We start from the raw sequence: 13,628 nt of genomic DNA, 5'->3' as shown, positions 1-13,628 counted from the left end.
GGGTAGATATACTTCAAATACTGAGTTACCACCTTTTGGGGATTAAAATCTAAAAATAGATTGTGGATTACAATTCAATCTTCCCAATAAAGGAAGAACTAAGTACCATCATTGTTACAATCAGGGAATTACAATTTAATCTTCACAATAAAGGAAGAGCTAAGTATCTTCATTGTTACCATCAGGAGGTAGTTAAATCCAATCTTCACAGGAAGAAGAAACTGGGTGATCAGCTTTGCCTTCATCCTATTTTCCACTGGGGAATTAGTAAAGGCAGAGTGGAGTGAAAAACTCATATGTGGCTCTGGGTTTGCATTCCCTGAAGAATACTTGTGACATGGTAGGGAAGTAGAGCCAAGGAACATCTAATCACTCTTACCAACAGACCTCCATTCCTGAATCTCCAATGGACACTGTCCAACTTTGATCTTGCCAAATTTTCATTACAGGATCACTGGTTCTTAGGGCTTCTCTTTAGCATTACTTGTCATTAAAAAACAACAACAACAACAACAACTATTCAGCTGGCACAAAGCTGAACCAGTGGAAAAGTTCAGCATTAAGTACCTCAGTAGAGATACTGTCCTGGATCCTGTCTTAGTAATTCTTTATTATGCTTCAGGTCAAAGTCTTTGGTTTTCTTCATTCCCCTGGGGACACAATTTTATCACCATTCCCAAAGTTAGCATGAACTCAAAGCAGCCCAGATTAAATATCTGCACCTCTCTGTCTCTCATCTCTATCTAACTATCTCTCTTTTATGGAAAGGGAGCTGCACTGGGAATACAGTGTTAGTTATTAAAAAGAAATTCTGCCCTTCCATCTCATCTCTCTGGCCTTCCCTGATATATTTTTATGGTACTGAACCAAAGTTGCCCTCTCATCTGGCAGGTAGAGATAGAGATATTGACTAGACAAAATCAAAGCTCCTTCAACATGTAGACCTCATGACAACGATCTCATATTCTGAATTCTTCAAGTACAGACAGATTCAGAATACAATTTTAAAGGGGCATGAGGAAAAGAGCCCTGCTCTTTCTTCAACTCTATCAGGTCCTTCTCTATCATCACTGCCATTATTTTGAGTCATCTACAATTACCCATGAGTTCAATCCCCTTATTACTCACCCTGTCCTCTAAACTGACCTCTAACCTCATTCCTGCCCATTTGATTCAACAAGTCTTTAGTGACTCATCATGTGACCACTCCAGTGAGAAGGTCTGGAGATATAAAAGAAAAAAGTATTTTGATTTATTGACAAGTCTGTTTCAGAAACAAGGAGAAACAAATATGATCCCTTTTCCCTAATAGGTGCTTGATAAATTTTGAGTTTAATTTAATTATAAAAGAATATAAATGCCAAATTGTTTAATGGAGATAATATATGTTGGAATCAGAGTATTTGAGGAAGGTTTCAAGAAGGTGTTAGTACTTAAGATGAAGTTTGAAGGCTTTCAAAAGAAGTATGCCCTTGTCTTTCAGTGATAGCTTCCTAATTCTTACTTTTTTCAATTCCATATATCCTTTATTCATAATTGCTTCATGTCCCATGATCCACATAGATTCCTAATGAAACTTCAAAAAGCAGCTATGGTAAGCATCAACCTTGGAAACAATGTCAAAATTAGTATATTCACCATTAATTTTAGAAGTGAGGCATGGGAGGATGAGTTAAGGAAAAGATAAATAATGTTGCAAAGGAAACATTTCTTGATCACACTCAGTGATTATCCCAGTGACAGTAGAACAGGACACATAGTGTCAGATCCAGTAGCAATGGCAATTATTGTATAGACACATTAGACATTCATCTAAACCTGGTCACATGCCTGTTGATCCCCAAAGTCAGTAGAAAAAAAAATCAGTTAACTTATGTATCTCTCTTTCTGATTTGGAGAATTGTACGAGGAGACGAGACAGAGTCCTGGATTCCAGAGTTGTAATTTCAGACTTCATACCTATTTATAACCTTGACCCACTCACTATAAGCATCACTAAGAATCTGTGATAGGGATAGGATTAGCCTTGGGATCCTCCACCACACTTCTAAGACCAGGACAAGAAAGAATATGATTAGGAAATGCAGAAAGTAATGTCCCATTTCTTTGTTCTCCATGATACACTAATTATAATTTTCTAGTTATAAAAGAAGCAGGCCTCCTCTCATTGGCCCTGACAGTTACTTCATTAAACTTTAGGTGTAGGTTATGATAGGTTAGCTACATTAAGTGGTTTAAACACAAAGGGAGTGAGGCTTGAGATCTTCATTACTTATTTCATCCCATAATAGACATTTATTTACTAGTAGAGAAATGTAGAATCAAATTGTATTTCCTTCAGAGCATGAAAGGAAAGAGCAATGACATTTGAGGTAAAGTTGGATTGGATTCTTAGAGCAGCCCTAGAAAATGATCTCAAAGTGACTTTTTTTTAAAATTCAGTATAACAATTCTTCAAAAGAAAGAAAACTCTCTCTCTCACTCTATCTTATTTTTCATTAATGCTATTGGATCAAACTTCCATTCTTGTGTATTATTCCCATTGTTAGCCATCAGTGACTAATACCTCAATTCTATTTAGCCAATTAACATCAAGAAGCTTTTCTCTCTATATGGCAGAAACAAACTTTTTTTTTATATCACCTCAATCTCTTGGAAGAACGAACTCATGAACTTTGCAGTTTATGATAGCATTTATGTAGCACTTTAAGATTTGCAAAATGCTTTGCATATGTTATTTCATTTGGTCTTCACAACAACCTTGTGAAAAAAGTGTTAGCATTATCCCTATTTTACCAATGTGGAAACCAAGGCTGAGAGGTTAAGTGACTTGCCCAAGGTCGCACATTTAGGAAATGCTAGGGAAGGATTTAAACCCTGGTCTTTCTGACTCTAGATCCAACATTCTATTGACCTGGATACGTAGCTTTTCTATAGAGCACTGATGTCACCAAGTTAACTCCAAAAATGGCATAACTACTAGTCCTTCTCTCAGTTCCTGCAAGGCTGAGTCCTAAAGGTATCCCTTCTAACTTCAAACAACCCTCCTCGCTCAAAATATACCAAAGACAATCTTAGGAAATTGTTTACTTAAACCGTGTTTGTGTACCCTCAGTTCTAGATCCTCAACCACTTAGAAGATTCTTCATTACCAAAGTACCATCCCCTCAGTGACTCATGGCTGGAAGTATGTTCATCAAGCCTTCACATTTTGGATTGAAACCAGGAAGGGAATACTGTTTATATTCTCTATAATCCACCAGGAAGAACAAATCTGCTTATGCTCTAAGGCAGCAGTTTTAAACCACTTTGGTATCATGAACCCTCTTGGCAGCCTGGTGAAGCCTGTGGACTTTTCAGTAACATGTATTTAAATGCAAAAAATAAATGCTATAGGCTTTCAAAGGAAACCCATTATAATGACATACAGTTATCAGAAAAATTTTAAAGTTCATAAACCCCAGGTTAAGAACCATTATTCTTTGAATTAGGCCTCTTCACCAACCAGTCTCCTCTTTACATATAAACATATCTAGAACCCAAAGCTCAGAGAGATTAAGAGACTTTCACAATCTCACACAGGAAATTATAGAACCAGGATTAGGACCCAGGTTTTATGTAGCTTCATATCCAGCATACTTTCTACTGTATCTGCAAATAATTAATGTGAAAAGGATCTTCCTGATACATTACTGGTAGGTTAGGAGGGTGGAGCTATGTTTCCAGTTTTTACTCCACTTAAAAGACAGCTGGTTGGGGTAAGGGATATCAGTTGTGGATAAGAGCAGAATTAACTGGTCTACATGCTCTTTGAAACCATGACCTTAACTGCAGAATCACAAAGTGCTTAAAGCCACTTATATCCACCAATATTTGATAAGGATCACCCTTCCTCAGATTTAGAGTCCCTTCCTCAGATTCAGTTCTTACAATTTGGAAGATTCTAATTGAAAAACAAAAGTACTTCCTTAGTCAATATACTGAAGTTTCAAAAGCCAGAAGAAATATTTTCTGAAAATTTTCATGTGTATGATGCTTTAGTTACAATGATTTTCTCATATCCCAATCAGGTGTTCAGATTTTTTTAATGTTATGATATCCTAGCAACTTAATGTAACAAAACAAAATTCTAAGGAAACAGTAAACTGTTAGGCTGAAAGTGTCTTTTTAAAAATGTCTAAAATTCTGATGAAAGTAATTTTATATACTGATATGCTGTTTTTCCCCCTTTTTCAGCTTATCAGCTCTCCAAGTGTCCTCCTCCAACCATCCTTCCCAATGCTGAAGTCATCACTGAAAATGAAGAATTTAATATAGGTAGCATTTCTTGAACTGTGTTTTAGCCAGAGCTAGGGAAGTTTTGCTCAATCATTAGTTCTGGGAGCATTCAGAGTAAGAGGCATCTGGGGAGGGGCTCTCTGGCAAAATGCACTCAACTAGAAACTCCTAGAGGAGAATCACATACTAACCCAATCACATACTAACCCAAGTAGCACCTGAGTTTTCTGAAGAAAACTTGGCCAGCCTGCTTATTTAGGAGATCTAAACTCTAAGTGTATTCAAAAGACTTATCTGTTGCATCATCACATTGGGTATTCCTGCTGAGAATGCTTGTGATTTGGGCATTTTTGTTCAACAAGTTAGTTTATTCAGCATTTATGAAGTCCCTCCTATGTATAATGCACTTAAAATCAGTTCCTGCAAAGATTAAATGAGACATGGTCCCAACTGTCAAGTAATAGAGTGAACTCAGGGGAGATCAGTCCTGTAGATGGATAATTTGGTACAAACTAAAATACATTAATTGCATAAAAAGGAATTAAAAGCCTAATTTATGGCAAAATCAGTTCAGCTAGGGAGATAAGGGAAGGCAATTAGACAATAAGCATTTATTATGTACCTACTATTCCTGGTAATGTTATGTATTAGAGAAAAAAGACTACAAGACAAAAGGGAAATTCAATCAGTCAATAAACATTTATTAAGCAGCTACTACTAGGTGCCAGATACTGTTCTAATTGTTTGGGATGCAAAAAATAAAAGGCAAGAGAGTCCTTGCTCTCAAGAAGGAGCTCAGACTCTAATGGAAGAGACAGCATGCAAACAACTCTGTATACATGAGCTATATGCAGGGAAAATTGAAAATAATGGAGGAAAAGGACTAGATTTAAGGGAGATTGGAAAGTATTCTTCGAGAAGGTGGAATTTTAGCTGGGACTTGAAGGAAATCAGGGAAGCTAAAAAACATAAATGCAGAAAATGTCTCAGACCTGGGAGACAGCAAGAGAAAATGCTGGGAGTTGGAAGGAAGAGTGTTAAAACTGGAAAGGTAGGTGAGTGGCATAGGAGGAGGGAGGAATAGATGATGAAAAGCTTTGAATAAAAAATAGAAGGTTTTATAACTGATATTGGAAGTGAGAAAAAGCCAGTGGAGTTTGTTGAATAAAAGATTCCTTTTAACATTGAGTGGAAGAGAGACTAGAATTGAGAGTCTTATGACAGGGAAACTAAGCAGCATGCTATCACAATAGTCCTGTCTTGAAGTGATAAGGGCCTGCACTAGGATGGTTGCAATGTCAGAAGAAAGAAGAGAATGCTTCAAAAGGTGCTACAGAGATAGCAATGGCAGCAGATTTAGACATTGGAAGTGAGAGTGACACCTAGGTTGTGAACCTTCCTGACTGGGAAGATGAAGATACTCTCAATAGAATTAGGGAAGTTAGAAAATAGGGAGTTCATATTTGGACATGTTGATATTTGTTTAAAATATCTGTGGGACATACACTCTGAGATGCCTGATAAGTAGTTGGAGATGGGGCCTGGAAGTCAACAGAGTGGTTAGGGCTTGATTAAAAAGTTTGAGATTCAACATCTAGAGATGATAATTGAATCCGTGGAAACCAATGAGATCACCAAGTGAAATAGAAGTTAGTAGGATACCTACAGGTCACTGGACATGACAAGAACAAAGATACAACTAAGGGGACTGAAAAGGAACAGATAATTAGGAGAATCAAAAGAGAGTTTTGTCCCCAAAACCTAGAGAGAAGATAGTATCTAGGAGAACGGGTGATTAATAATGGCAAAGGCTATAGAGGTCATAAAGGATGAAGATTTTTTAAAAGTATTAGATTTGACAATTATTGGTAACTCTGGAGAGGGCAATTTCAGTCGAATAGTGAAATTGGAAGCCAGACCATAGAGAATTGAAAAAGAAAGAGGAAAAGGAGCAGAGAAATCTATTACAGATAGCTTTCTCAGGGAAATTAGTCACAAAAACAAACAAACAAACAGGAGAGATATGGGACAATAGCTAGTTGTATGGATAGATCAAAGGAGCCTTTTTTAATGACTGAGGAGACATGAGAATGTTTGTAACTAGTAGAGAAGCAGGCAGAAGTCAGGAAGAGATTGAAGATAAGAGGGAGTGTGGGTGATAGAGGAAGGAATCTGTTAGAAAAAATAGCCAGGCATGGGATCATTCGTGTATGAGAGGGGTCTGCCTTCTAAGGAGAAAGGCTTCTTCACTATATGAGACAAGGGCGAAGGAGAACCTAGTGGCAGAAGCTATTTGGATAACATGAGATGAGGCAGGGAAAAAAGGAACGCTAGGCAAATGGCCTCAATTTTTTTCAGTAAATTATGAGGCAAAGTTCTTGGCTGTGAGAGTTGAGACAAGAAGAGCCATGGAGAATTTGAATGAATATGAAGAGGTTTGAAAGAGCTATTGTGGGGAGTGGGATAGTAATAATAATAATAGCTAAAAGTTTTATAGTATTTACTATATGCCAGGCATTGTTTTAAGCACTTTACAAATATTATTTCATTTGATCCTCACAACAATCCTAGAAGGTTGGTTCTATTATACCTCACATAACAGATGAGGAAACTGAGGTTTATAGGTTAAGGGATTTGTCCAGGGTGACTGAGCTACTGTCTGAGTCTGGATTTGAATTCAGATCTTCCTGACTCTAGGCCCAGCACTCTTTCCTATGTTTATGCTGCCTAGCTGTCTAGCTGCTCCAATATGAGTTGACAAGGGAACTGTAGAAGGATTGCCTAGTAGCAGTGAGGGCCAGTTGAAGTTAGGTATCATAATTCGTAGTCAGCATAGTTTTGTGATTTGCTCCAGGTTCATTCACCATCATATATATCAGAGGGAAGGCAATAGATCCAAGACTAAAGGTTTGATGGGGCAAGATCACACATAAGAGAAAAGGAAACTGTAGAACTGAACTGCAGGTTGAGTTGAAGAGAAGAGAGTGTAGCTAGTGTTGGGGTGGTGGCCTGGGAGAGAATTGAAAGGAAGGGATTGGAGGTCACTATATGAACAAAAGACAGAATTTGGGGTTGCAAAGTAGAGAGAGAAGAAGAACCACTATACTTTGTGATCAGATAAAGAAATTTCAGAGTTCATGAACATGGAAGTGGTGGGAGTATTTGTGGGTAATCATAAGATCAAAGGTATGGCTCTCTTTTATTTAGCTTAAGTTTGGTGGAAGAGTAGGTTATGGGAAATGAGTAAGTTGAGGAACTGTGAAGTTATATTATTAGTATATATGTTCAAGTCTCCTAGAATGAGGACAGGAACTGTAAAGGAAAACCTGTAAACAAGTCACTGATCTCATTGAGGAAAAAAATGGGAATATCCTGGAGTTTGTTAAACAATGGCTACTGGGATTTCAATTAGATAGTATAGATGGATTGAATAATCCTCAAAGGAGGACTAAATTATGGTGGTAAAAAATGAACTTAAAATGTCAATGGGTAAGAAAGGAATATTATCACTCCCTCTCTTTTACCAGTTAGTAGGGGGAAAGAGTGAAATATTTTCAATAAATTAATTTTTTAAAAGGCAAACAGAGGTTAAATGACTAGCCAGTACTAGAAAGAGAGGCTAGGGAGGTTATGTCATCAGGAGGGAGCCAGGTCACAGTGAGAACCAGAAGACAGAAGAAATGGGAAAAGATTTAAGATGAAAGCAAGTTTGTTGCCTATGGAACAGGCATTCCAAAGAACACAGTGGAAGGTGGGTAGCTTTAGAGTGGAACATGGGGGTGGGGGGATGAATTGAGGGGAATGGGAATAAAGAATGGGAAGTCATAGTCTAGCCAAAGCAGACAAAATGAATGTATATACAAATTTCAGGAAAGGTAGTAATAACCAGAGAAATTAGGAAAAACTTCATGTACAAAAAGTTGTTCCTTAAACTAAGCCTTCAAGAAAACTGGAGATAAAGTCAACAGTGTTAACATTCTAGGCCTGGGAGACAATTAGTGGAAATCCAGAAATAGGAGATAAAGTTCCATGTGTGAGGAATAGTAGAAAGGCCAAAGAAAAATGCATAAGACTGGAAGGGCATGTTTGTGTCAAGTTATTAAAGATTTTAAATACTAAGCAGATGAGTTTATGTTTGATACAAGAGGGAATAAGGAGGCACTGGAGTTTTTTGAATAATGAAATGCTATGAAATGACATTGTCAGGCCTGCATTTTAGGAAAATCTCTTCTCTAAAGTGTGGAGAGACTCATAGAGTAGCCAATTAGGAAGCTGCTTTGCTATTCCAGACAGCAAGTCATACTGGACTAATTTCAATTTCTTTTTTATCTTGTCAGGGAAATGCTATATATCAGAAGACAAAAAACTATAGTACAAGGCCAAATCCGCCCCACCATCTGTTTTTTGAATGAGCCTTCAGAACTAAGTATAGTTTATACATTTTTAATACAATAAAACTATTTAAATAAAATAAACCTTTATTTAGCTATGTAAAAACCATTCTTAGCTCACAGACTGTAAAAAAAATAGGATTTGACACAGGCTATAATTTGCCAATCCCTGCTTTACATAGTACATTCCCAAAGCATCTGACAAATATCTTATACTATCCTTTAGGATAGGGTGGAAAGTAGATTTGGCATTGTTGAATAGCTGTTTATGGATCACTGTTATCTCAGAAGCAAATCTCTAGTGGAGAGTTACACAAATCACCTTTTGCCCTATGTTGTTCTAACACTTTTATCAATTATTTGCATGAAGGAATACATAAAGTATTTCAGATTTTCAGATAAGTCAGTAAGCCTTTATTAAGTGCTAACTATGTGATAGGTGCTAAAGTTTCAATGATGAGTTAAAAAAGGCCTTTTAAGCAACTTACTGTCTAGCCAGGAAAGACAACTTATACACCTACAGATACATACAAAATAGGTAAAGGTGGTTTCTTTTGAAGTAGAGGTAGATACAAGTTTGGGGTATCAGGAAAGACTTCATGAGAAAAGGCGGTGCATCAAATGAATGAAACTCAGGATTCTGAGAAAGGACATGAGGATCACTTCCCATCCCACTTGCATCCCACAAATATGAGACAGCCAGTGCCAAAGCCCAGAGATAGAAGATGGAGGAAGAGCAAGGCCAGATCTGTTGAACCATAATGTTCTTATAAGGGAAGAATGTATAAGAAGTCTGGAAAAGTAAGTTGTTAGAACCAGGTAGGGAAGGGTTTTAAATGCCAAACAAAATAATTTATACTTGATCCAGGTGGCATAAAGCTAGAAGGGATAAATAACACATTGGATGACACCATCAGTATAGAAAATGACCCTGACAGGAGAGAATGATGAGCCAAGTCTAATGAGATGGAATTCGATAGGGATTAATATACTTGAAAACAGTATCAGCTATATAAGTTTGGGAAGTTGTAACAAAACAATATTTACTCTAAAAACCTTGAAGTTTTATTGAATTACAGGCTCTATATGCATCACAGTAGAATAACAGGAAGACATAAAGTTCATATCATCTGATGGTATTAATATGGGAAGAGGTTCAAAACGAGGGAAGGAAACCCTTCTCTGTTCCATTTTGGTCAGATCCTGGTTCACTTCTGGGTGTCAAATTTTAAGAAAGGCATTGGCAATGCCTTTCTTTCAATGGAGTGTGTCCAGAGGATTATGATTAGAATGATAAAATGATTAGATAACAGGTTATATGAGGATTAGTTGAGAGAATGGTGATGTTTTTAGCCTAGAGAAGAAAAGACTTGAGGAATAAGAGAGGATATTACATATATACATATATGTGTGTATGTATGTATGTATATATATTTATAAATTTATAAATAAATATAATATCTTAAAGTATTTAAATTACTTGAATGTAAAAGAAGTGATACACATTCTGATGACTTCTGAAGGCAGAACTAGAGGCAATGGGACAAAGGTACACAGAATCAGATTTTAATTTGCTATTAGGAGAGAATTCTTAAGAATTCCAGCTGTCCTAAAGTGAAATGGGTTACTTTGAGGTAGTGGAAACTCCCTACTTTGGAGGTCCTGAAGTAGAGACCAGATGACCACTTGGCAGGAATGTGAGATATCCTATTCAGATATAATTTGGACTAGTTGAGTTCAGGTCACTTTCAGTTCTGAGATTCTATGTTACATTAACTGTAATGAGGAGATTCACTGGCTTTGTCTCTAGGGAGTCTTGTTCTTTCTTTCATAGGGGATATTGTAAGATACAGGTGCCTTCCTGGTTTTTCCCTGGTGGGAAGTGAAATCTTGACATGCAAACTTGGGACTCATCTTCAGTTTGAAGGACCACCTCCGACCTGTGAAGGTAGCTACCAAAAACCATTCCATTCCCCAGATTTCTAATTGGGAAATCCCCATTACTTGAATTCAGAAGATTTACAGGCAAAGGTGCTGAGATATTCTTGAGAGTTTAACTTGAATGCAGAGTTTTTGTGTGGAGTTTCCCAGTCGATCTATTACCCAAACCCTTGCCTATTCAGTATAAAATTTTAGACATTAGCTATTCCATAATCACCACTCTCCCTACACAATCACTTATTTGCAAGAGTTAGATGCATTTCACCAAGTGACTTTGACTGATGCTAGTACCAATGAACTAAAAACCTATGGAGACAAACTGATTTTTTGGCCTTTTCTTTAGATTTGATAGGACCAAGGGATGGGGTGGCGCAGAAAACCATAACTGGTGAATTGCTTAGTTTAAATTCCCATTCCACATGGGTGAGTGGGCAGAAAGGATCATAGCTTGACCTAAATTTAAAGGAGTGTGGTCCAAGGAAGCCCAACCCAATCACCAAGCATACTGCCATTTGATCTTTATTTCCCAGCTTCTGAATGCTGACTAATTATGGCCATAACTTAAATGAAATTTTCTTCTGAGAACTGAGCTTGGCAGAAGAAAACTGATTATGTTACCTGTCAGTAGGAACAATGAGTGCTAGAAAAATGACTGTGTTGGCACATATGCCCTTTATATTCCCTTTTGGGGGGTTCACTTCTTCCTTTCTTTCCCAGTTCTCAGATTCATTAGATTCGGTCTATCTGATTTTCCTATGTGTTCTGGATGATTTACACAGAGAGGTCTAATGAGCCAAGGACTATCTCTCTTGAAAATGGCACTTGATACAGGGACAATTGTCTCCAAACTGACCTAACTTCTCATAATTCATTGTGAATCGACCTTATATGACTTAACTAAGCTTTCTTTTACTCTATATTTGCTATTTGTCCCTCCTCTTGAAGAAGAGGATTAATTATACTCCTAGAGATAGTGCCCATAGTAGATCAAAGCACAATATCAAGTCTGTGATCTATAGTCATGGCATCCTGAGTGAGGGCTCAAAGAGAGCAAACTCTGTGTTCTCTGGGTGCTCTATATGGAGAAGGTAGGAGAAGGCCAGTGGCCTTAATTACCTGCTCTTAATTATCTGCTTATACTGCTAATGGATTATGGGAGATCGATTTTTAATGCTCAGCTGGCTTTCCTATGCTAACCTGCATCTTCTAGGATCCTTCCCATAAGTCTTCTCCTAGGATGTCATTAGGAAAGGAAATCTGCCAATAGCAATTATGCAGTTCATTCCAAAGGCACCGAAAAGGTACTTCTAAATTAGCAACTATTGTATAATCTGTAGTATAATCCAGGACTACCAATGAAAATGTTAATGCAAGAACTATTCCATAAGCATAATCCTGAGCCAGGTAGTAATATGTGGCCTCTCAGGGAAAGTACATTCCCCTTTACTTAAGGATTTTAAGCAAAGATTAGTTGACCATTTGTCTGATATAATTTAGAGGGAATTCTTTTTCGTGTATGTCTTAGACTAGATGCCCTCTTGAAAGCCTTTCCAATTCTAAAACTCTGTCCATAAATAATTTTATTGGTGTGGGTATTTCCTTCACTTCTGTAGATAACAAATATCATAGGTCAAGCAGTAAGATTCACCATGTCCTTAGCTAGATGACTGCAAAGGCCTAACCATGTGATCCACTTGTAGAAAAAAGAATATTAAAGCAAATACTTGGTGACAATTTTTGATAACAAGGATCAGAGAATATAGTATGATATGTAATGAGTTTGGAGAAATGAATTACACATGTTAAAGTGAATACTGTGATCTTGTTTAAGGCAATAAGCCCATTGGGAACTTCTTATGCCCATGTCCTCCAACTCCTACCCTTGTCTTAATTCCTTGGGGACAATAGAATGGTTTCACAATTCATTCATATGATATTAATAGCTGGGATTTTTTTCTTTTTCCAAGTGCACTGCCCAATGGATGAACTCTTGACAGACTCTACTGGGGTGATTCTTAGTCAGAGCTACCCAGGAAGCTACCCTCAGTTCCAGACCTGTTCCTGGGTGGTGAGAGTAGAGCCTGGCTACAATATCTCCCTCACAGTGGAGTACTTTCTCAGTGAGAAGCAGTATGATGAGTTTGAGATTTTTGATGGTAAGTGACTATAAAATATTTAAGAGCTTGAGGCAAAGGGGAATGATATACATCCAGAGCTTGGAGGGGGGTCCAGGTTCCAGACATTATCTTGTTCCAAGTCAGTATGAACAGCAGAGATTATCATCCCATTCCCTCAAGATGTTCCCATATGCTAGACAAGTGAGAAGTCTTCAGAGCATATCCAGGGACAGTCTGGGGTGGGGGCTGGGGAATCATCCTTTGAGGTGACTGTCTCTCTGATTGCCTTCTGAAGATAAGTTTTTCCTTGAGGTGTTTGTTATACTAAAGGCATGTATCTGATCCAAGTGAATCAGTGTCCCACTTGATATGCCTTCTCATCTTGACCTGTATGTGTCCATTTTTGTCCCTTACATCCTCTTGAAAGCTTCTATTCAGTTCTAGATGTCTTCCTTTTAATGTTTTATAGGGACCAGTACATTGCAAGGCTTGGACCTTCCTTCTATTCCCAGTTCTCACTCTGTGACTATCTTGTCTCCTATTCCATCTTATTTTACCTTGATGCTGTCTCTTATGCCAGTTAATGCACATATACCATGGTTCAAATATATTGCAGCTTATATGAACCCATTAGGCATCTTTTTATTGGTCTTTTACAGTCTCCATGATAGACTGATCTCTAAACTGAGGCCCAATTGGCAAAGAATGGAGAAGTTCATCACCAGTAGGATGGAAAGCTCTTTAATTATGACAATCTATGAAACAACCTATTGTTACCACTAAAATGCAATAACTCATAATTCTATAGTATATTAAATATTTTCCCTGGGAACATAAACCTTTTTCTTTCATTCTCAGAGAGCTGACAGGCTGAGGATGAGACACATATCTGACACAAAGA

The 13,628-nt window shown here is 37.5% G+C and overlaps 1 protein-coding gene across 7 annotated transcripts in view; it reads left to right on the top strand.

Annotated features, from left to right (window-relative positions):
• The window catches only part of CSMD2 (CUB and Sushi multiple domains 2), a 1,065,508-nt gene that overhangs the window by 954,591 nt on the left and 97,289 nt on the right, over positions 1–13,628 (top strand). For all 7 annotated transcript variants that reach the window (XM_056795117.1, XM_056795119.1, XM_056795118.1 and 4 more), the window contains 3 exons: positions 4,237–4,317; positions 10,504–10,617; positions 12,578–12,766. In XM_056795117.1, coding sequence (XP_056651095.1) covers positions 4,237–4,317; positions 10,504–10,617; positions 12,578–12,766 — 384 coding nt within the window. The remainder of the gene's footprint in view (positions 1–4,236; positions 4,318–10,503; positions 10,618–12,577; positions 12,767–13,628) is intronic.

This window comes from Monodelphis domestica, chromosome 4, assembly GCF_027887165.1.
Source record: "Monodelphis domestica isolate mMonDom1 chromosome 4, mMonDom1.pri, whole genome shotgun sequence".
In the NCBI taxonomy this organism is placed as follows: Eukaryota; Metazoa; Chordata; class Mammalia; order Didelphimorphia; family Didelphidae; genus Monodelphis; species Monodelphis domestica.
This window is presented reverse-complemented; position numbering and strand designations above follow the sequence as displayed.